Below are 25,263 nucleotides of genomic sequence, written 5' to 3'. Positions count from 1 at the left end.
GCACCCCAGATAATAATGTATTAAATATATACTTCGTAATTGGTAGCTCTTCCCCACAGCACTGGTGGATAGAGTAAAATGCCATATGGAAGAAAATGCAACCGAAGCCCTAACAAGCTTGCACATTTTCATGATATCGTTATGCTGTTAATAAGTGTCGTCGGCACAAAGGTGTCCGAATGAAATTCGTTTCTGGGCTATATGCTAAATAGTTAAATATATGAAAGCGGTGCAACCTGGGGCAGTACGTGGACTAGGAAACAGGTAGAAAAGGTCGGTTCCAATGATCTACGTTTTCTATTAGTGCTGTAGTTCACCGGATGGACTTGTCACAGTCAGCTGGATCAGCATCGAAAACTGGTAGCCCACGGCATGTGGTCTACGGCGTTCCACTCTATATTGTTCTTGAATCAATGCATCTGATCAGACAATAGCTAAACTTCGACAAGTCTTTTGCCAGGTGTACTGGGAGAAAGCTGGTAAGAAACAACGAATAACGGAATGTCAGTTTATAAATGTTGTTTCAGCCAATACAATTGAAAAGCTCGAATCTAAGTTGCGGCACGTGCATGAAAGAAGAGAAGGCAGTTATGTGAAAGAGCCTTTATAAACAGATCTGAGCAGTTTGCAGCCTCTTGCCAAGGTTACCTCCGTGAACGTCGCTTCCGGTAAGGAAGAGGGGCGATGGCGTTCTTCGTAACGGTCGTGCTTGCAGCTGCTCTTGATTTGGGATTTGGACACTTAGGTGAGTACGCGGTGCCGCAGACGTTATTCAACGCATTAATGCAGTGGCAGTTTCACAAGCAGAAGCCCTCATCAAAAACAAAAAAAAAAACACTCATGAATATCTCCTACAAAAAAAAATCTGCAGTACATATATTAAAAAAAACAGCTTAGCTCACGAAAAAATTCTCCTAGCCCATTAGTTGCTAAATTGCGTTAGAAGCAGCTATTTGACGAAATAGTTTTTGCTGTTCGATAATTTAAATTCACTGTGTGTAGTTACGTGGCACTTATTTGTCAAATTCTTGAATATTCAGCGTACTAAAAACATTACTCATGTGGACGCTCGCATTCATGGAGGGGCGTGTTCACGCATTCTGCCTCTGGTAATTACTTTATATTTTCGAGGAATTATCTACCATATAAAAAATTTAGGTACTAAAGTGATGCAAACAGATATTTTTAGTGACGCTTCCCAAGTAAGGTATCTATTTTTATCCGGTAACACTTATTTGAACGATATCCGTGTTCTGGCTATTTGCTGTGCAGACCACATATTGAGATAAAACATAGCAGTGTGTGAAAGATTCATACAACAGTTTATTTATTTATTTATTTATTTATTTATTTATTTATTTATTTATTTATTTATTTATTTATTTATTAAAGATACTTGCAAGGCCCGAAGACACTACAGAAAGGAGTGGGGAAAACAATAATTTAAAAGTGCATTAAAAAACAAAAAAACAAAAAATTTACAGGGCATCTTGTACGGCGAGCTTGAAATCTTTTTCGTCCATTATGCAGGCGATGAAGGCGGGAAGGTGGTTCCAGGTGGCGCTTGTCCTAGGAACAAATGAGTCGTTGCACAATCTGGTGCGACAGGGTGGTAGACCCACCTTATAGTGATGATCGATCCTCGGTGATATGAAACTAGCTTATATAGTTAGCTTATATAGCTTTAAGCAGAAAATGAGGCTGTTTCTGTCGTTGTTCGGTCCGACCACGTGAGCTCGCGACCATGTGAGGCACTCGTTTTACACTTCGTAGTGCACCAAGCATTTGTAATACACCAATACATATACACTATCGCACGAAGTACATAAAGCAAAGAGCACGTTTGTTTGGTGGCAAACGACTAAGAAAAAATTGAAAGCAGCTGAGTGGAAGGACATGTTTACAGCAAGATGTGCAGAGTTGCGTTATAAATTTTGCAAAACTCAGCGTTTTATAAGCGCATAGAAAGAGCCGCCTGGGCGGAGCATTTGCCGCCCCAAGTTTGCCAAGCTAACCCCGTCGGTGCCAACATCATGAACACCAAAGCGCGAAGGCATGTACAGTCACGCAAAGTTTAGCTTAGCATTGACCTTCTTTATTGAGGTACGTTATGATCACTTTTATGTTGCATGGAACCAATGATGAACTTGCGCTGGTAAGCTTTTGCACAATGAGGTCATTTCATAGTTAGATGTATTATGAGGGAAGCGTGCCACCATAAAAGGGAACTCCTTAAATGGTCGAAGGTAGTGAGAGGTCCAACTGTATAAGATGACAATTTATAGAAAATAGTGTAATGGTAGCAGCTGTGATAGAACGTTTATTGAAACCACGTGATAGCACTTTACTATCCTAAATAAGAAGCTTGCAAGAGAGCTTTAAAGTATTAAAATGACTGAACCACACCGTAAAAATTGGTCAGTGCCAGATCGGGAAAGTGCCTCAGAGCCACGCATCCGGTATATAGTTAATTAGACGAGATGCATTCAACACGTATCCGTATTTCATTGAATTAAGGCCCGACGTGAAACGCCGATTTTCATAAGAACGCGAGGTGAAATTTCTCTTTTTACCACCGCTAACAAGTGCTGGCAGCATCTCCCTGAGGAGCACGCACTGTCGTTACATTATCTGCTAGATCGCTTAGCCAAGGTGGCTGTCGTGCTTATTTCGCGGCCATGTAGCTACGTTAGGACCCTGTCTAGCTAAGGAAATTTCAGGTTGGCACCACGGCTACTTCTTGGTGACATTGCCCATCTGCTCAGGCGCATTTAGGAACCAATTTTGTTATTGTCAGGTAAAATAACAAGAAAGTCGAAAAATCAGCAGTTGTTTAAAACATTTTCTATAACGTTAGCTAATGCACACCGAGGTCTGCTTTCCGCCCCCTCCCTAAAAAATACAAATCTGAACGAAAACGAAAGAGCTCTCTTACTATGGTAAGTGTAGTAATCAATTCCGGTCCGCAGTTTAAAAAAAAATCTGCTTCGATGATTGATTAACGTTCCCACTGACTCGTTGGCGGGCATGCTTCAAAATTGCCTTGTCCCTGGAAAGATAATATCCTGCATAAATATATTCCGGTACATTCATGTAATATCTCATGTGTATCATATACTAAAACTCATTCTGACTACAACCGCAATGCTAACACAAGAGCCAGAAAATACAGCTATACCGCTCCCTCTCAAGCAGAGCATCAAAACTGTTGCCGCTCATTGGGCTTATCACCAAGCAATGTGCGCTAACCCTTTGGTTATAATTTTGAGGTCATTCTATTTTGTTAAGGCCAAAGCTGACTAGTCAATTAGCTGTATGTTCGGGGTTCAGTTTACTCCCTGTCTTGTGTTCTTTTTTTGGGGGGGGTTTTATGAACGCTTCTCAGCAATGCTCTAGACCTAGCGGTGCGCAAATAAATAAACAAATAAATAAATAAATAAATAAAAAAATAAATAAATAAATAAATAAATAAATAAATAAATAAATAAATAAATAAATAAATAAATCTTATGGTCAACCTACCAGTGACTTCAGGAGCCATAGAGAAATAAATAGAGCCTCATTTCAATGGTTTTGCTTCTCAAAATTATCATAATTATCAGCATCAACCTGATTACGCCCCCTGCAGGGCGAATGCCTCTCCCATGTTTCGCCAATCAACCCGGTCCTGCGATTTATGCTGCCATGTCATTAGCTGCAAACTTCCTAATCTCATATGCCCACTGAACTTTATGTTTACCTCTCACGCGTTTACCGCCTCTTCGAATGCAGTCAGTTACCTCTCATAACCATTGGTTATCCTGCCTACGCACTACGTGCCAGGCCCATGTCCATTTTTTCTTCTTAATTTCAACCAAGATATCCTCAACTCCGGTTTCTTCCCGGACCCACTCTGCCCTATTTTTGTTTATTAGGCTTACACCTAACAGTCTGCTTTCCTTGCAGCTGTTAAGGGTCATCCTTTTGAAGGATAGTGGTAGACAACCACTCGTGTTTTGAGAATGCTTCCGGAATGTGCTCATCCCCATCCTTATTTTTCTAGTTGTTTTATTCTCATGGTCCGGCTCCGCTGTCAGTACTCATGTGGCCACTTCTTTCATTCGTTCACCATCGTCTGAACTTGTTTGTTTTTTCGCCATTGCGTACCAATAGACGGATACTTTAACTTTACTGCAATTCATGTGGCGTAGCTTCCCACCCTAAGTACACTATAGTTGAATATCACTTCCTCTTTTTTGTTAATTGGAATGGCGCCAGGAACTCTAAAAAAGATGCAGAGTGGTGTGAGTGATGGATAAAGTTCAATAAGACAAGTCAGTGGGGATTAATTGTTTAAACGATCCCGTAGTGTCAGCATAGAGACTTTACCGGATGTCATCGAAGGTCTGTGAGTAAAACTGCTGCTAGATTTTTTAAAAGTATACACATGAGAACATCAGTGACGTCCTCTTGAAGCCTTACCGGATACAAGCTGAAATGTGCTAATGCTTAACTTCACCTCATTAATGGCTGAACGAGCTCATGGAAACATTGCTAAGCAATTCTGGGATCCGAAATTCTACATTTTTATGGAACCATTTACAAACTAGTAACTACATTCAGAGTTCAAGATACTATTTCTTTATGTAAAAAGAAAATGAAGACTAGTGATGCTCAAAAAAGTTTTCCAATTGTTCAATAAAATCACCGTGACTCCAGCGAAACAATAAGTGCCACTGCGTCTTTAGACAGACAGCTCCCAATCATGAATAGCTATGTCTTGTTAATCAGACAAAAGCAGCCATAAGGAAGCTGGATTTTTTTTAATGTTGTTTCTGCATATAAAACCTTTGTGCTGTCTTCAGCACAATGACTATTTTCGCAGCGTTAAGAAACCTTTGTTACACTGTACGTGGTATTTGGAGACGATGTCTTTTTAGCGGTGATTTCTCTGCCAAACAAGTTCGAACAAGCACCTACTTTCGCTATTTTGACTAGCCAGAAAAAGATTTTAGAAATGAAATTGGTACAAAATCGGTGGTTCTCGCCGTAGTTACGACAGTCCATGGTTTAGGCGACCGCTTGTGGCCTGGTGTAAGTGACTAAGAACCCCTCGCGGGGAGGAAAAAATACGGGCAGGGGGGGGGGGGGCTTCAACTCAAAGTTAATGTATATAGTCAGAGCAGCCATGACATTCTATTTTATTGTCAAATGTGCAGTGAAGATGAGCAGAAGCGATTATTATGACATCAGTTTACAATTTGCAACAATGAATACTATCATTTTGACTGAAATATAGAATAGATAATACAACACTTTTTCCCATCCTGCTTGGTTTTCGTTCAAAAGTTACGTTGAAAATAAATGCGTAAATCACTGGAAGGGCAGTTCACTAGCATATAGTTTTTGTATAATGGATAGTGTGTTGCTGTCACAGAGGTATAATGGCCCATTTCAACCAGCAAGGCAGTGCGAATATCATGTTAAGAAGTTCTTCCTTGAATACGTTGACCGAAATTTAATAGTACAGTTAAAATACACATATAATACATCTTCAAGAAATAAACTTGGGTTGAAGATGAAATGAGCCGCTGTATTTTGCTACAGATTGCTTCTCTGTTTTGTCAAATTCACACGTAAACATGCACTGTGCTTTAACATTAGCAACTGGCGCACGTCATCCGCGCAGAGGGTGGGAAGCACGAGCAGCATGCTGGCCACGCGTTTACCTACATGCGCCTATATTTGTCACGCAGTCTCTAACTGCGCGCCTTGAGTTGGTTGTGGGTATGCACAGAGGCGTGTTTGTGGAGGAGAGAGCAACTGAGCGCATCGGCTGACATGGCAGAGAATGTAGTATACGATTTATTTTTTGTGCAAATGGCCCCGAAAAATTCTACAAATGCACCAGTACTGAAGTAAGAAGAGACATTGAACCTAAGCTGAAGTTTTCGTAGCGATACCGGTTCGTGAAGTAGCAAATTGGCGCGAAGTAGCCACCAACAACAACACTGCCGAAACTTGCGCATGTGAACACTCTCAGTCGAGATAGTCAGTTTGACAGGCTATTTATGGAGTGCGCTGATATTCACAAGATGCCAACCAAAGTGTTGCATGAGTCATTCTTGTCAATACCTGCTGTATCAACGCCACATCAAAACTAATTTGAATTGAAGTGGTGATTTTTCGATGACAAAAAGTGCTTGTTTACTTGCATCATTAAGAGAGCACTGAAACAAAATCTCGCATCTTTTTTCTCTGTTTAAAGGAGCAGCTAATGACCCACCTATCACAGGTGGAAAGCTCGTTATACAGCAGGACAGATATATATCGTTTTCTCGAGCGATCAATGGCAAATAATTTGGGAAATGACTTTATAGCGCTTAGTCGCAACTAGTCGAGAGGCGTGTGAGGTGAGACCCTGAGTAGCTTTCGTGTAAACATAGCCGGCTGCTCATTTTATCAAAAAACTATCTGGGTACTCCTATAATCCCCTCTTGGGCATTGTTAATAATCGTGACTACACATAAATGCACGCAAGAGTCCAGAACATCAGCCTTTGTACACCCGGGATTACACTTGTCTAGAGCGACAGAGCACGTGGAACTCTCGAAAGGATTTGAAGAACTTGAGGTGAGGCCTGAGCAATGACTCTCGAAAGGATAGTGGCAATCAACACAAACTTGTTACGCAGGAGGGCGGTTGGTTGTTTACATGAAAACAGAATGCGCGTTTCACGTGCAGCGGCGCGACACTCACTTTAATATTGACATTCAGTATGTGTGAGGCTACATTAACCGTCGACATTTCCTACATGATACGCAAGTGTGTGCGCACAAATCTATCTGAGAAGTTATCTCACCTTCAAAATTATGTGTCAGAACACCAACAAACGAGCACAGCAGTGGAAGTGATATTTTCTTTTTACTAAATATTTTCTGCGACACTCTGAACAGTCGTCAATAAGTTCAACATATAAGTATTTAAATGATGTGTTTGGTAAACCGCACGTACTATTTTGTTCCTTTTCAGCGGCTCATAATGCAGGAGGGATAAATATATCTGTGCCACTTATTGGGAGTGTGAGTAAGTACAGTTTCACTGTTTCATTACAAAATAAACGATTCCTCTTTTCAGTTCATACTGCAGAATATTTACGCTTGTCCAGCAGAAAAAGTGGTAAAGTTTAATTACGCTTAGTTCAGCAGAAAAAAAGTGGTTGCCGGTATCATTTTTGTTTCTAACAACTGAAGAATTGTGGTTGTAAATACTGCGTTGGGATAGATTGTTGCGAATCACAATTAATAGTTAGGCTTAATGTATCAACAGAGGTTCATTTCGTTTATAATTTCTAGCCTTTTCTGCGCCTAACAGTGTATTCACGGTATTTTTTAAGAGTTCTAGTTAGGTACGTAGGTAACCTTTATTGATTCAGAAAAAATCATGTTAGGGGAGTATGTGGAGGGGGGTGGGGGGGGAATAAGGATGACAATGGGCCTTCCGGCCACTCTTGATGACCGGACATTGCGCGCTTCGGCGGCTCCTGTGACTCAGGGGAGCTGATAAAGCTTTTTTGTTAAGCCGGAAAGTGTGCACAGAATTGATGATGATGATGATGATGATAGTAGTAATCACATCTGTAGTCTTACGTTCCGAAACCACCATATAATTATCAGGGATGCAGTAGTATGCGTTTGTTTGATCATTTGTCTTTTCGTCTGCTTTGTGGCGTCGTTCCGAGTCGACGCAATAGTGGAGGGCTCCGGAAATTTTGTTCTTGTGTTCCTTAAAGTGCACTGACATCATACAGTACAAGGACCTCTACCATTTCGCCTCCATTGAAATGCGACCCCCTTGGCCGGGATCGAACCCGTGACCTTTGAGTCAGCTACGTAGCACCGAAGCCATTGTTCTACCGTAGCGGACGTTCCCTCAACACGTGCGCCTATATGCCCGGCCGTGAAATGTAATAGCCATGTTGGGCGAGTATGTTTGGCCCCGAAAAATTACCTAGCATCATGTTAGAACTAAAGTTTGACTGAGAGTTAGTGACTTCATGTAACGTGTATACTCACATGACTGAGATCACGTATATAACACCACGTAACTCAAAGTCACGTTGCTAAAAATCCGGTAGCATTACGGAACTTCAAGTCAGGTTATTAAAAAATGACGGGACGTCTCATACATCTAGTCACGTGAGTAAAACTATGAAACATGACGCGAAGGCTAGAAACTTGACACGTTCCCAGTGTAGAACACGTAACAACGCTGGTTACTTGAATCACGTAACAGCTAGTTACATTACTGAAATCACGTAACAACTAGCTGCATGACACATTCCTGTAAAACAGTCCGCCACAGTGGATCAGTGACTACGCTGCTTTGCTGACTACCCGAACATTCAATTCCGGTGCCTTTCACTAAAGCGTCTTTCATAATCATCTCATAGTTTCGGGACGTGAAACCCATGATATTGTTATTTTGGTAGAACATACTTAAGAGCCATTCATTAGCCTAAAACATGTAACATAACGCACCAGCCACTCCTGTCACTAAAATAACGTAATAGCAAGTGTAAACTGGTCACCTGGTGAAGGTCACATAACTATTAGCCACTTAGCATTTCCCCACCTAAAATCACATAACAGCTAACCATTTTACTAGAATCAGAGTATCACATAGCAGCTCATCACATGGCATGTCGCTAAAACGTTAGACGTGCGTGATGTGGGCAACCGACCGAAGCAGGACACCGTAACTCAAAAGTTCGAAGAACAGCGCGAACACTGGACGAAGTTCCCAAGAAGGTGATTAACGTCGTCATGTGATTGTACGCATATCAAATAGGTAACCGATATGAACAAACGACGTTTCGCGTTGTAGTATTTGACGAGCTGTGATGTTAGTGGCCCGATAGCCAGTGCATGAAAACAACGAACAGCACGGTTGCAATACTATGATGCTGCTGTTTTTTAAGACAAGTGCAGATAAGTTGTTTCGGCCACCGCTACCATGTACGGCCACAGAATTGCTTGAATTTCACAACCCAAAGTTGTTATAAGTGGTAGAGATTAAAATATATTTGAGGCATAGGTACCTAAGTTGACAACAACGCTCTTGTTGAGGTTCTTACGCTCGGCGCTTCAACTCGTGCAGGTCGATGGCATATCCCTTTTTTTTGGCAGATGTGGCCACTGCATATGAGCGATATCGCCCCACCGCGGTGGTCTAGTGGCTAAGGCACTCGGCTGCTGACCCGCAGGTCGCGGGATCGAATCCCGGCTGCGGCGGCCGCGTTTCCGATGGAGGCGGAAATGTTGTAGGCCTGTGTGCTCAGATTTGGGTGCACGTTAAAGAACCCCAGGTGGTCAAAATTTCCGGAGCCCTCTACTACGGCGTCTCTCATAATCATATGGTGGTTTTGGGACGTTAAACCCCCCATATCAATCAATCAATATGAGCGATATCGCAATCGTCGACAAACCAAACATGGCCGCCCTGGTGGGATTTGTTGAACTCGGCGGTATGGCTGGCATCATGACGAATTATTTACCGAGAACCGCGTTCTAGTCAAATACCGGTGCTGAACTAAACTCGGTCGAGTGATGACTAACTTGTCCAAACTTGTTTCAAAACACTGCGTGGCATAGATCTCCACTTTCTTTTGAACTGAAAATTGTCACTTCACGCAGTTGAAAACACGAGTGCGTGGAAAATATATTCGTCCTCTGCATGCCGCTCTGCACTGATGTGATATGACAAAAGAACGGAGCGATGCTCTTGAGCAAATATACGCTGACGATGAGAGCGCGTCTTGAAATCGCTGTCTACGCCGTCTAGTGATAAGCTGTAGGCTTTCGAGAGCGTTGTTATGACGCAGCAACTGGCAAGATAATCTCTCTGACTGATTTAGTCAGAGAAATTCTCGCAACAGCAGACGGCTCACAACTATATAGCGCAGACAACAAAAGCCGATGTACACAATGGTCAATGTAAATACACTAGCTCACCGGTTGATTCGTTCTCAAGTGTATACTCTCTGCATCCATTATTGCGCGTTCTTTAACATTCTGCGCTGAAAACATTTCTCACGAGCGATGAACGAAACGACCACAGAATCAATAAGTTGGCCAGCTCTACTCAATACTAATCTCGTTCGCTTCTGATATGTGAATCATTTATTGCATCATACTACATAAATGGAGGTCTTCAATCTTGATTGGTGTGGCATAAAGATCAAGTGTATGCCAAGATAATTCAATTAAAGTATCTCTAGCACACCGTGGTTTTAAACAAAAGTTAACATACAATGAATGTTACAAATGGGGACGCAAATGAAACGTGGACGGATATTTTTCTGGACTTCTGGCAGCCCCTCACTTTCCCTTGCTACTCACAGCGAATATGGGTATTTTCGAATCCCTTGCACGTTCCCCTTTGCAAAGATAATGTTTGCATCAATTGAGTGACTACAAAGATCTAGTATTTTTAGTGGGTGTTCTCTAAATTCTTGGATTTAAAACAGATTTGCTGAATATGTTCTGCGCGTGCTTATGTTGGTTGTGAAAAAGCTATTCACTTCAAATAAAAATCAGTTGGAAGTTAGCTCTCGTTGATGCGGTTTTCAGTTTCATGTTTTTTTTGCTTGCTACTGTTTAGTGGTGGAAGAGCAGCAAGAGTTTTCAAAACGATATAGTGCGAACTATAGTAGCCACACGATATAATAGCCACAGCGCATTATTTTTATGTGCGTGTGTATTAATTGCCAGGTATTGGAGGCGGTGGAGGATTGGCCATTGGTCCGGCTTCGTCGGGTAAGCGTGCCGTTTTTTAACCTTCAGAAGAACTAGTGCTTCAAATGCTCACAAATAATGTGTGCACACATTGATAAAATATATAAGCCTCTTGTACGTGTACCAGCTTTATTGTGTTATTGTGCTTTAGGACTGGCAAATCACATTTAGCCTCAATACATTATGAATAAAAATTTAATGCCATAGCGTCCAGCCCCAATGCCGCCACTAACGATAGTCATGTTACTGAAAGTGCTACTATCCACAATAACGATTAGTATTACTGCGATTCAAAGTCAATCATTTTTGGCCACCAGGATTATTACTAAATACGGCCTAAAATAACCGAAAAGCAGCTTATTCGGGAAATACCACTAGTTCAAGGACATTCTATTACATCTGTCACCCTTACAGCCACTGTCAGCGGGCTCATGTCCTAGTTATTTGTTTGTGAAGAGAAGCTTGCTACGGCTACCCTGTCGTGGCATTGGCGTCGAAAGAAAACAGGTGTTTCTCAAACCCGCATTTAATATTCTGGTATGGAACCACAAGTAGAAAGTATGAAAGATCCGTTTGCCACAATTAATTTGCGTCCGCGATAAATCACAAGATGCGTACGCCCACTCAAGGTCGTTCAGTGTGTGGAGGGGAGGAAAAGGAGACGAAAGCTGGTAGGCGGGGGCTCAGCATGGCTTTCTTTGCATCATTAAATCAGTCTCTTGGAATGGATGGGATGGCCACTAACGTTAACCTTCAGCTGAGGAATAGAACAGCGTACGAGCAATGACTCTGGGATTTCACCAGGGAAAAAGGTGAATATCGACGTGCACTCTCTACTATGAGTGCTTGTGAAATGAAAGGAAAACGCCAGTGACAAGCCGTAGTAAAAATGTTAGAAACTAAAGGAAAACCATTAAACCAGAGTCGAATGTTAAAGAGATCATCAGAGCGTGTGGCGGCCGATCGGTACCACTGCCGTCCAGGAGCTGCAACCAGTTCCGTGCAAGCCCAGTGAGTACCATGCGCGGTGCTTTGTGTGCTCGTGGATGGTTCTCTTCGAGACGATTCGAGGCACGGCATCACACAGTACCGCACGACGAAATGACAACACTCACAGGGTGCATCGCGCCTGCGCAAAGCTCGTTACAGCCGCCAACCGGTGGTGGTGCCGAATGGCCGCCACGTGTTGCAATGTTCCCTTTTAACAACGGACCATTGTGCTTCATCTCACGCAAGGTAGGCTTCGCTTTACCCAGTTTCTCATCCGAGAGAAGGTTTGTGATATTTTTTCAACGTTTGTCACAACGCACAATGCCAGCAAAATAGCGTATTAGATTCTTGTGCGACTGATCAGTTGGAACAACATTGATTTTCTCGAGCTAATTTTCTTCGTCAATACCCGAGTCTGTATGAACGTGGCTGCGCTGACTGACCTTACACCTCTTGTGCTTCCTTTGCTTGCGCCCCATGATTATGCGCACGTTCGTCTTGATCGGGTCACGCGCGACGACGTAATTGACTGCAGCCGCCACCGGGGTCCGTAACCACTTTGCACGAAATGAGCAAAAATGAGACTTATTACCACGAACACAGTGGGGCTCGAGGCCGGGTCTGCTTCGTGCCAGCCCAGAATTCTGCCACTGAGCTACGCCGGTGCTTGAGGCTTGTTGGCAAACTTGCATTAGGCAAGTTTGATGTCGGGAAATCAATCGCGTTAATACGACTTATAAAGCATTTTTGAAAATGCGAAAGAACAACTAGTCGTCGCACAATGTGAATATTGTGGCGAGTGGGCCATCCAATGTTCCAACCCATTACAAAAGCTTGTTTTTGTTTCCCTATATTGCCGCATGTTGTTAGGCACCTACAGAAGTCTTGCGCCGCTTTCTGGTCCTATGAATTCTGCCACACCAATTGACAAGCCAAATGCGCCAAGCAACGCTGGCTGCGCGTGTGACCACACCAGGCGCTGGAAAAAGAAAGCCGGCGGTTTTTTGAAGGAGTGGCACGCAGCAAGACGCAAAAGAAGAGGTTGACGAGGTGTTCTCTAGCGAGCTCAGGACAACCTTTGCGTATTTAGTTAACTGATACAAGTTCGCCATAAATAAATAGCTGTTTTAGCTTCCAGCGTTGTATTTGTTCGTTACATTATTAACTGTGGCGCATACCCATTTCAGCCATAATTTCTCATCGTCGTCAGCCACTGCATGAACAATTGGCGCAAAATTTCTTTCAAGTGTTTAGCGGATACCACGTTTCTCAGAAGAATGACGAAAAATAGCATAGTGAATGCCGGCCTACTACGCCCAAAAAATTATTAATATTGCCCTAGTGGGTACCAAGCAAGCGTGCTTGCAGTAGGTACCCAATGAGTGTTTTGAAAAGGCTCTGAAAGGCTGCTCTTCTAGCTTTTGCTGTGACTATGCTGCGTCTTCCGCGCAGGCCTGGCGTTTTTAGCGTGTTTTGAATGCAGTTCGAGTCTATAGAGGCTTCTGCTTGAAAACTTGCCTTTAATATCCCTGCAAGATGGTATGTAGAGTACCTTCATTGGTACTTTAGCGAAGTGTGCTGATAAGGCAGCAAATTAGTTGATCATTGTCACGTGGAATGCTTTTGTAAAGAGAGGGGGCAACAACCATCTACATCAGTAACTGCTCGAAAAAAGAAAGATCGCAGAGACATTGTCGGAGCTTTCACTTTGATATCCACGCTGAGAAATGAACCGATAAGCCCATGATGATAATTAACATCAGATATATTGAAATTAGCGCCATCGTAGTGGTAACAAACGCACACCAATGATGGCAGCGACTGCCACAACGAGCATGACCAGTGACTACTGCATTTCGGAGACTAACATCAAAGACGTTAATTCAATTCTGCGTGGGAAACCTCGTCAGTTCTGTCCCATGAAGATGAACAATATTCACGTCGAAGAGTGTAGGGGAACTGAGTACCTTAAACACTATGCTCCTCAATTATTAATGATTTTATTGAAGATTGGTCTGCAGCTGCTTTTATGCACTGTTAGATAGATATAATAGCAGTTATAGATCACTTTTGGCACCACGTATACATGAAAGATTTCGAGTGTTCCGTTTGGACATCTCGAGACACGGGTTCATATCTTGCCTAGTATTTTTCTTAGTGTTTCATAAACAACTAATGACTACATTATCTCGTACTTCTTCATTCTGTGTGTCATGCAGCCCATATAATCAAGATATCTTGACACGCCGCATTGTTATACGCCCTTACAAGATACTGAACAGAGCCAAACGCTTTGCGCGGGCAAATGCATTTGCCCGCGCAAATGCATTACAACCTAACTACATGACACGAATTGAGGGTTGGCTTTTATAACATTATTATCTCCTAATGCCATAGTAAGTCTTTGCTTATGTCCAAAAGGCTTACAATGTGGACTACAAATAAATGTCTCCACTATTTTTTTGTCATCGTAGTCCGAGGAGCGGGGTCATTGAGCAGTGGCTTGGGTGGTGTCGCTGGTGGCCAGAGCGGAAACACTGCAGGTAACTTCTTTATTAATTTAGAATGGCATTTTCCAGCCACATTGAAAGTTTATTCATACTTCTGGCCTTGCCAGAGGTCATGGTATGCGAAATATAATCAAGGCAGTGGGCTATCCACCATACTATTTAGGTAAATGGTTTATTTATTTATTTATTTATTTATTTATTTATTTATTTATTTATTTATTTATTTATTTATTTATTAGGTACACAACGCAAGCAGTTTTTAGTGCTGCGGCAGGAATGGGCATGATGTTGATAATATACAACACAATAAATAAAAGATAAGAATCAACATTTTTGAAATATGACCATAAGCATAGCTTGGTACTTGGCATGCGAAATGCATAATAGCATGGTTAATCAAAATGAAGATAAATTCACAGCATATATACGGACTGAATGATGATGAGTGAGGAGAAACTTTACGGGCTCTAAGCTGCGTCAGTCAGTTAGTCAGTCAAGTCAAATCAAATCGAGTCAAATCAAGTCAAAAATTCCTGTCTGTCCATCCGTGCCTCCATTTATTTGTCCGCCATTCTATCAGACCTATCCAACTAAGCCACACGCAACACGCCTCCATGTTATCTAGTGATCACTTCACGTACTGCAACAGCCCAGATCCATCTATTAAAGCATTGTGAGAAGTAAGGGATGGCTATAGAAGAGGGACTGAGCCACAGCGAAAGAGCTTCGCCCCTAAAAGAAAGAAGAATCAGAATAAAAAATGCCTCGTGTCTGAATACTATCCTTGTCAGTGCGAACAGCGTAATGGAGACTTGATGGCGCTCCGTCAGCGCTGTCAAAATGGGCGGAACGTGGCAGCGTGCTTTCTTGCGCGTGCAGGAAACTGTTAAGCTGTCAGATTTACAAAAGGCACGCCAATCATGCGAACAATTGTGCTTACACGTGGCATATATTGAGTACGTTCTGTTCCAACTTATCATAAATGCACATATTTTGTAGTTGATGACACGGTCAAAGCCACGTCTTCAATTACGAAGTAAACTGTTCTTTGAATATGACGCCCAGTTGACACATCTCGTCAACGGTGATACTGGTCTGGTGGAAACATTGTTTAATAATTCAGGTAATTCTGCTGTACAACGTGTCTACATATTATGTGACTGTGAAGAGAATGCCGATTCTGCGTTCGTGCCTAACGCGCGAGTTTTCCATAAACTGGACGTCTACTTTAGTAGCAGCCTGTCAACGCGCACGTCATCTATTTTGGGTTACGTGCTATAGCACATGTCATGAAAATTTAAACCAAGGTGGTCTTAAAAGCCCTTTAACATTTCAAAATAAGATAAACCTAAAAACTTGACATGTTCAGATATATAATGAGTCGCTGTCTCTAGCATTGATTCTTCTTTTGATGAAGCTCAAACTGCTTTTTTTTTTCAATCACAGTTTCAACCAGTGGTGGCCTGGGCGCTGGTTTAGGAGGTGGGTGGAGTGTTGGCTCGGTCGGTCACTTAGGCACAGCTTCAAGTACGAGTGGCTTGGGCATGGGCATAGGCAGCAGCTTGGGCGGTGTCTCAACAACTGGCTTAAGCACAGCCTCAAGTAAATCCTTGGGGTTGGGACACGTTACCGCTGGCGGCAGCTATTCAACTACATCATCTGCGACATCAAGTGGGTGCACTTTTTACTTCAAGATTGTTCAGGAGAAAATAGACGTCATGTAAGCATAATATAAATTGCTGGTTATCTTCCATCGTTGAGACCAAGTTGGACTGTGCGCGATCACGCAAGATAATTATTTCGATGGAAAATCCAAGTACGAGGCGTCCTTAGTTCATGTCACCTTGAGCTGTAGCAGTCTCCTGACGTGTCTGTCTATGTAGGCCACCGTAACGCTATGTCACGCCATAAACGTTTGTATTGTATATAAAGGAATAATTCTTTCCATATGCCTTTCAACCATTCATTGTTTATTGTGCTAGCAATATCAATGTGGCAACACAATAGGAGACTAGTACGTGGCTGAACTCATTACGTGGACGATAAATTGTTCTACACAATTCTGAAAAGCTTTGAAGCATCAAAAGTGTACTAATTACCATGTCACTACAGAAAACATCTGATGAAATTCCTATGGTGCTGTGCCGAGCTGATATGGTATCGCAGACGTTCGAGTTATACTAAGTGAGAGCCTGCACTTCCAGCTCAGCCCCTTGAACTATGGGTCATATGGTGGTGAAGTATGGGCAAGAGAATCCAAATTGCTAGTTCATGTGCCGAAGTATCAAGAAAGAGGGGAGTTTGAAGAAGTGCCCTGAACTTGGTTTAAACACTGCAAGCGTGCTGAAGGTGTGTCGACGTTTCCTCAATTTGTTGACGCAGTGAAGCTCAAAATCTCACTCTCAGCAGGCACGCTTGATGGCAGCAGACTAATACAGTTATTTTGCGAACCTGGTCCTTTAAAAATTGGTCTCAACACACATCTGTTTTCGCTACTATTGCTGATATAAAACTTACCATGTCGCAAATTTTTTCTCACTTATCTAGCTATCTGCTGTCCGCAGCACTTTCTTCCCAACTTATATAAGCGCTTTTACACTTATCACCTTGGTAAATTGCTTCTCCAAGCAAGAGGGATGACAACCAACAGGCACCCAGGCAACGATTGTCTGGTGATTCTCATTAGTGTTGTGTCTATTAAAGAAGGCAAGCCCTTTTCCTTCTCATTAAAACATCATTCTTCAGTGTATGCAATCAGTAGCTGTCATTATGAAGGGATGCACTTTGTATCCGTAAAGCTCCCGTTTCTCTTCTCTAACCCACTTCCTCCGGTAACATCTGACCTTGAGTATTTGTAGTAGCTAAAAGAGTGAAGAACGAGAAAATATGTACATTTACTAAGTTGCCGAATTTAACTCATTAAAGGACCAGTATTTGATACCGTGAAATAGGGAGGTACTTTCTCCGAAGTTTTTCCACTAAATGACATACTTCTATTGTTCCCCAACGACTCGGTTAGAAGGCATAGTGTTTCGCTGAGTCCAAAATCATACGTTCGCTTGTAATGTCACTGCATGCAGTGATATTTTTAGACGTCAACGTGTATTCTTTATGCATAGCAACAGGTTAACGTAGCAAAAGTTTATATCTAAAAGATACTGCAACATCTCGTGTGTTTTAAATGCTGCTTGTAAATATATAAGTCACCCATATATTTTACGCTTCTACTTTCTTTTTTACGTGCTAACTATAGTTGCCGCCAGCAGTGCCATTGGAAGCCGCGCACGTATCGGTGGTGGATCAGCTATGTCAACGCGTGCATCTACTACATACGTAGATTACAGTACGGGACTGTGCAATTAATGGTCCCAGATTTTCGAAACGTTATCACTGACGAATTTCTGTGTTAATGTTGTTAACTGTGCATTTGAGCCTTAAAATCACAGTCGGCACATTAAATACCATGTAGGCATAATGCTTACATCACTCACTCTGCAGCCTCTCGCATAAACTTGCATTGACACATTATTATGAAATTATATTTCGAATTGACAAAGCAATTTTTGCAATCTCAGCTATCTACGGCCGTGGCACCACCAGCGGCTTGGTTGGTGCTCAGGGTGGCAGCAATGGTGGCATGACAACTACTTGGTCAAGTAATTCAGGTGAGTGTAGCAGATAGCTTATAAAAGAGAACGCAGGACGCCTTGAAATAAATATTTTTAAATGCGAAGCAGTTCTTTGACTGGCCCGTTTAACACTGTCCATTCGTGTCTCCGTGCAACGCGCTGCACCACGTTGCCCCCGCCGCAGTTATTGGAGCGAAACCAAGTAGGTCATGCCACAGCTGCGCGTTGACATCACTCTCCCTCACCCGCAGGAGCTGCCGGCTCCTCCCAACACACCTAGGTGTTGTTGCTCCTCCGCCCGCTCGCAACATACTTCTCTCTCGCTTCACCGTCTCCACCACCCGCAACGCTCGACCACACGTCGAGTGGAAACACCCTTTCGGCTTGTTCAACTGCGATGAAGCTTACATGAAACGCGACCCATCTCTCGTGTCTTTGCGCTTCTAAGAAACGTTTACTCGAGTAAAGGCTACACCGAGTTTCGCTTCAAACCATTCTTCCAGCCCCCGCATTGGCACCCGTTTCAGCCGAGTCAACAGCGTGTGCACCACGGCTGGTTCGCATTCCGTCATAATTCCTTTCGGGAGATGGTCTCTAGTTTTTACTTGGGCTAAATAAGGTGATCAACACTTCCGCTCAGTGCATATTTCCTTTAGCAGTAGTCTTTTAATTGTTGTCAGTATGTTTTGTGCGTGCTGGGAGTTAGGGAAACTGCTTAATACAACAAAATTCTCTGCCAGAAGAGCTGAACTTTGAAGTCACCACATGTTCTAATGTTCTCGTGCACGTTAACTGCCACCGTATACGATGTAAAATTACCACTTGTACAAACGTACATGAACTTTCCAATTGTCTACCAAATAGTAGACTTGCCTCTACATTGGATGCGACTTCCACGTTTGCAGCTTCCACATTTGATTTTTTTAGCATTACCGACAAAAGCGGTGTGGAAGACCAAAAGCAGGTGCTCTTGCCCACAAAAACAAGACCTTGGCTCCCATCTCTTCACTTTATATTTGATAATGTTGGAGTATTAAGAAGCGTAACCATGCTATATTTATGACACAAACTGAAATTAGTACAGGAAACTCACCGAGCATACTGCTTCAACCAGTGAAAAAGTAGAAATGCTGGTTAACCTGTAACGAAGCCGAAAATCTCACTTTTGCATTTAATTTCACAAAAAAGCATATATTGCGCTTTTCTATTTGACATTGTGTTTATTCTTTTATCTTCATGTCATGTTAGGTACTGGTGGCATTGGCTTGGACAGCACCAGTCTAGGCGTGGGAGGAATCGGTTCCCTTGGTGCAGGTCAGTGCCTTCATTGTATGACCTATCCATTCACAACTGCGAGCATTGTTTGAACAATAATAGGTTCCACAACATTCACCGAGCTATGAACTGATATGCCCTCCTACCAATACAAAAGTAAAACAAGGACTTGAGTGGACAATGCGATAATGTACACTGTAAATGAGCTAAGTCACTAGCAGCCCTCTATAGGTGAACCTCAACACAGTAACCTCACGGTGCAGTAAGTAGACTTTTCTTGTTACTGTAGATGTGTCTGGTGTGCTTCATGTTTGAAAACTTGATTTAGGTGACAGGACAGCACTTACCTGCGCTGTGCTTTATACGCCTTCTTGTCCGTGATTTCCAGTGCGCTTCAATCAAATTTTCAAATATGAACGTCAATGAGATGGCTCCACTCGCCACTTCACTGCAATATATCTCGTTTTTCTATTTTTTGATAAACAAGAGTTCATCTGCTACGACTATGATATTGAAATTTTCCCTATACACCCCGCACTGCCAAAGAATACGATGCCCGTTTGGCACCGACATTCTTCATGTGAATTGTACGCAATCACTTTTTTTATACTGAAGTTGAGGCCCCATCGCACTGGTCCAGTGAGGGACTCGGCTGCTGACCCGCAGATCACGGGATAGAATCCCGGTGGTGGCGGATGCATTTTTGATGGAGGCGAAAATGCTGTAGGTCCGTGTGCTCAGATTTGGGCGCACGTTAAAGAACCTCAGGAGGTCGAAATTGCCGGAGTCCTCCACTACGGCGTCTCTCATAATCATATGGTGGCTTTGGGACGTTAAAGCACACTGAATCAATATCGAAGTTCAGAACCATGACAAGGAAAACTGTGCATCCATCAAGCTCACTGTCATCTCACAAATGTTTGTAAAAATGAGCTTTGGAATCTCTCACAATTTGCCTAGTTATTAACGTAGAAGCTGTGCAAAACGTACAAAACTCTTCGATGGTGTACATACGCTCGAATGCCCGAAAGAAGCATCACAAGCACAAACTTTTCCATTGCCCTTTTAACACTGCAAACGCGTCGTCTTATTGCCTGTCTAACTAGCCATGCCACATAGAATAACATAAGGCCTATATTGTTGTGTTAACCCCTCCAAATCGTATCGCGCATAAATCATTTATGATCATGCACTTGCAGGTAGATGTTGCAGAGCGATAGCTTTTACAGGGCCGTCTTATTCTGATGATTATAAGAATTTTATACAAGTAGGTATGACCGTCGCAGTTAGGCGAATGCTTTGAGATATATATATATATATATATATATATATATATATATATATATATATATATATATATATATATATATGAGATCTAACAGACAGTAATGCCAAGGAATGTACTGGGAAAGTTATTAGAACCAATGGAAGTAAATAAGAAGAAAGAAAAGTGGATGAAAAAATAACCAGCCGTGACCAGGAATCGAACCTACGACCTTCGAATAACGCGTTCGATGCTCTAACCACTGAGCTACCACAGCGGCCTTCCCTCCATTCACTTTTTTGGGTTTATATGTGAATTTAGAAGTAGGAGTGACAGTCAGCGCCATCTATAAGTCAAGCGACGAGTGTGAAAACACTCTTATGCGCATGTTTGGCGTCACGTAGCGCGTGAACTTATTATGAGCGGGCAGCTGATTAATTGTCCCTTTTATAAAACCTAAAATACACCAAATCTGCCAGTACGAGACCCTCGTTCAAAGAAATAAGGGTAGAAGTGTAGGGAAAGAAGTGTATATATATTCGTAACAAATTAATATGTGTGTTCAATACTATAGGAGGTGCTAGCGGAGGACCAGCTCTAGGCAGTGGAACTCATCATGGCATGACGACGAGCGTCAGCACCCTGGGTAAGTGAAGTCATGGTCATAAGTTCCAAGTTCAGAGAGAAGGTGACGAAGGCGTGCATTATGAATGCCTCTTTCCCAACCGCCATTCAAAACGTTCTCACTGAGTGCGATTATGCCTCATTTTATTTTACCACGCTATTTGCAGCAGGATGTTTATCTTTTTGCCGCACAGGTTACGATATCCATCAGTCCATCAATAAATGAAATCAAATTTTATTCATTCACAATATGATGTACTAAATAAAGGCATACAGAAGGAGGATTTGTAGTGTAAAAGAAAACGGGACCTCCAATGCAACATAAGTATAACTATTTAATTGATAAAGATTGTAGTGAAAAGTGAGAGGTTTCAATAATCTAAATAATGAGACTCAGCTACAACCAAATGGCGTTAATAAGTGCGCGTCATTTGGTAATGCAAACTAAGCCCGAATAACATAAAATACTTAATAGAGGATGACAAGTCAAGGAAAAAAGCCTGTTCACATATTTCTTTTTATTACTTGTTTTTAAATACATGATGCTAATATACTGACTAAGTCGGGACACATGTAACATAGAAATTTACACTAATAATGTTTAATAAAATAAAATAATTTATTATGCATGTGAGACAAATAATTATATTTGTTGTCAAACGATTCTCCGGGTGTTCTTAAGTTAGAGAAATAAATGACTGAGTCACCCAAGATAGCTTACTAGTGAAACTTCTCACCACACATATTGATGATCTCCTGCTGTGCCTTTTTCTTGCATTATTCTTTGCACTGAGATGTTAACTTTTTTCGTAGCAGAGCATTCCTTTACATTCAGAGCTGCGCTTGAGAATTCAATGAGCAATTCTAGCTTTCAGAATTGTGTGTTGTCCCAATATCTAGAATACTAAGACTGGCATTTGAAACGCTTCTTCAATCTCTTATATTATCTTGATATTCGCTTGGATTGTATGTTTTCGAAATAATCACACACGTAATTTTGCTTATTTCGTGGGCATTACCGTTTTCACTTTCTTGTGACGCGCTTCTTCGCTTGGGGCGCGCAGTTATTCAACTTACATGCTGTTTCGCGAATGACGGGGACTGCTCTTGAAATAATAAAAACATGATGGGTGTGTATTTGTATACCTTCCAGAGTACACAGCAATGACACTTATTATTATTATATTATGAGGCATACGTATAAAGGCTCACGAATTGGGGTCGCTACTCAGATTACCGACGTACGGCCGTCGGTGCTTTCCACATTCGCTGATATTTGAGTGTCGCTTAGTACGAAAGGTCACCAGTTCACACAAACAAAAGCTTTTATCTTTACCAGCCCCGTTTCATCTTCTTTAAGGTACAATTATTTTACAATATCTAGATACGCAAGCCATACTTTTTTAATTTCAGTCACTATATTTTGTGAAATTGTCAAAACGCGTGTTATTCATGCTGCGCTTTGTACTATAAATCTGAAGTACTCTAAGGAAGTACGTTTTCTATAGTCTCCAATAGATGTGTCTTAACGTTAGGTGGAACTCTGTGTTCCTTGTATCACAAAGAGCAGTTCTACATTTGAGGTTTTTTTCCCCTTTAGGTTCTTCCAGCACAACCATCGTTCATAAGGTAACGGGTACTACGGGTGAGTGAAACTCTATTTAAAAGTTGCTGTGCTTATTACATTTCATTGTTACCATGAAGCATTCTATTGACAATTAATTCAGCAGGAATTACAACCGCATGTGTGAGATAAGCAATATGGCTTCCAGTGGTGATCCCTCGAGACAAAACCTGTTGGCAAAATCAATGCAAGCTTTGAGTGCGAGACTCATATGAGTACACTTCTAATACATTTTTTAGAATGGCAAAAAAATAAAAACTGCGTTTAGTTTGTCAGCTTTTCTTTAAGGAAAAGTCTATTCACAGGGTCTACTGTAAATGACGCGAAATTTCAAATGGAAAAACTCATCACAGGCGCCGTTAAATAACTTACAATCTTGTTTTGGAGGACATTTTAAGCAACAAATGAATGTGCATTGTATTTGTACTAGATGACAGTGATTATGCTTGTGTACGTAAGCACTCTAGCTTAATTTTAGAGCCCATTGTGGATTATTATGACAGAAATAAATATCTGACGGTTGCTTAAGCAACAAAAAAAAACAAATGGTCACACTGCAATGATCAAGAGCGCTTGGCAGGGACATGGTAACAAATCATCGTCAGATTATAAAACGCTGCCGCATTGATTCCGCTCTATTTCTCATCGCCGGAGAATGAATGAATAGGGTCGCGATAATTAGCCACAACCAATCACTTAGTCACGCACCAATTGTATATTTATTTAGATCAACCTAACAAGAGTGAAACATTTAATGGTAGCTTTTTCTGAGAGGCTGTTGTGAGAGGCCTTCACCTAAAAAAAAAATGATGACGTTTTAGCTCCTCCTTAGCATGTTTGCTCTAATTACTGAAACGCTATAATTCACTCTAACAAAATTTGAATATGTAATTTCTTTTGGTGAGTACAGACTTGTGGGCCACATCAATTTTTTAGTCACAAAGCGTTACAAAAAGAGCATAAATATCTGCAAAGAATGTGGTGGCGTCTCTTTACAGAATATCACGTCGTGATTAAGAACTCCCAATAAATAGTAAATTACCTTTTTATATTTTCCTTACAATGTTTGGTCTGGTTTGCATCACATTTTCAATAGCTAGCTTGGCTTCACTTTTCTGTCGACACCTGAACCCTGCCACAAGGAAGGAAATTCTTTGCCCGTAATATGGGCAATTCAAAACTATCTTGGAATATCATTTGCGCAAGGGCAAAGTAACCTATACGCATCCGTTAGACACCACGCCTACCTGTGCAAATGCACACTCTCCTGTTGCTGTTTTTGATAACAATAGTGAGTTTTAACTGGGCACTTTGTAATTGGTGGACCAGTCATTCATTTAAGCCAGCCACTCATTGCGCAAGTCACATGTTTCCACTTTTTGATTCTACACTTCTGTCAGCAAATATAACTTTCTTTGATGACACTCCACGCAGTGCCTAGCATTCGTACAGTTTTTTTTTCTGAAGTAGGTTGAAGCAATAGCACGACTCTTTGGTAGGACACCCGCTTACCACGCCGAGATAGTGTGTTCTATTTACACTCGATTTGAATTTTTTTATTTATTTGATTTTATCTCTTATGTTCGCCCTAGGGATGCGTTGAATTTTTAATCACCACCAAGGAGACTAACGACAACGAAGTTTCTGCAAAACGAGCTCTCTAATGCTATCGCATTAAAGTTGATGCGGTTGAACGCGGTTAAGCGAATTTTATTGTGCGTTAGCTTGATTTATGCTGTCCCAGAAGCTGCTCGGCACTCGAGAGACGCCACTTGCCAGATGCGACGTGAACGCACTTGCATCGGCTCCTTCTCTTTTAAATGTTCTTGGCCAGACGTTTACCGATCAACCTGGTTTATTCGACTAACCTGAACCAGTTTATCTTTTGGACCAAATGGAAACGCACTCTGCGCGAGTAGGCTACGTTTTCACCCTTTTATTAGCCCCGTGCCACGGTGGCACTCGGCTTGGCTTGCCAAGTGAGACGCTGCGAGGATGTCGCTCGAGGACATGGTCTTGGGTGAGGACATCTCCTGGCAGGAGGATGAAGCCTCTGGGTGGATTTTAGCCCACTGCCGGAAGAAGTGGTGTCTGAATTTACGCCCGGTGGCAGTACTGGTCCCGGTGCCAGTAATAGTGTCGCCCGCCCAGCGCACCCAAAGGTGCCGGTGCACAAGCTCATCGCCACGTTGCGTCAGCCGGGATGGCCTGAATATCACAACCGGGTCGTCATCCGTCTTAAGGGAGGTATGGACGTTCACAAAGTGAGTCGATTGAAGGTTACCTAAGATTTGGTAATGCCTGCTTGTCTCGGCCCGCTGCGGGCTGAGGAGGGTAATGTTTGTGCCATCGAAACGCAGAACATTTGTGATAAGCACGCCGCACGTTAGGAACGCGGAATCGTACGCTAATCCAAATTCGGATGGGAGAAAAGCTCCACGAAGTCTCAGCTTACGTGGCGCTTCCCAGAGATACGCGACGAGAAGTTGTTTGGGGTATTGACACGCCACCAGGGGATACGCGACGAGGAGTTGTTTGGGGTATTGACCCTGACCTCTCTTACGACTGTCTT

The 25,263-nt window shown here is 42.2% G+C and overlaps 1 protein-coding gene across 6 annotated transcripts in view; it reads left to right on the top strand.

Annotated features, from left to right (window-relative positions):
- Positions 1-599: 599 nt before the first annotated feature.
- Positions 600-25,263, top strand: part of LOC119186238 (uncharacterized) — an 80,692-nt gene continuing 56,028 nt past the window's right edge. For 2 of the 6 annotated variants that reach the window (XM_075867403.1, XM_075867402.1), the window contains exons 1-9: positions 613-745; positions 7,012-7,065; positions 10,752-10,796; positions 14,240-14,308; positions 15,722-15,946; positions 17,851-17,940; positions 19,153-19,218; positions 21,018-21,089; positions 22,668-22,712. In XM_075867403.1, the coding sequence (XP_075723518.1) occupies positions 685-745; positions 7,012-7,065; positions 10,752-10,796; positions 14,240-14,308; positions 15,722-15,946; positions 17,851-17,940; positions 19,153-19,218; positions 21,018-21,089; positions 22,668-22,712 (727 nt within the window). In that variant the 5' untranslated portion in view covers positions 613-684. Of the gene's footprint in view, positions 746-7,011; positions 7,066-10,751; positions 10,797-14,239; positions 14,309-15,721; positions 15,947-17,850; positions 17,941-19,152; positions 19,219-21,017; positions 21,090-22,667; positions 22,713-25,263 lie in introns of all 6 variants that reach the window. The other 4 variants (XM_075867408.1, XM_075867409.1, XM_075867410.1 and 1 more) reach the window with 4 other exon arrangements.

Source organism: Rhipicephalus microplus, chromosome 6 (genome assembly GCF_043290135.1).
Source record: "Rhipicephalus microplus isolate Deutch F79 chromosome 6, USDA_Rmic, whole genome shotgun sequence".
Lineage (NCBI taxonomy): Eukaryota > Metazoa > Arthropoda > Arachnida > Ixodida > Ixodidae > Rhipicephalus > Rhipicephalus microplus.
The sequence above is the reverse complement of the archived record's forward strand: the minus strand, read 5'-3'. Positions and strand labels throughout refer to the sequence as shown.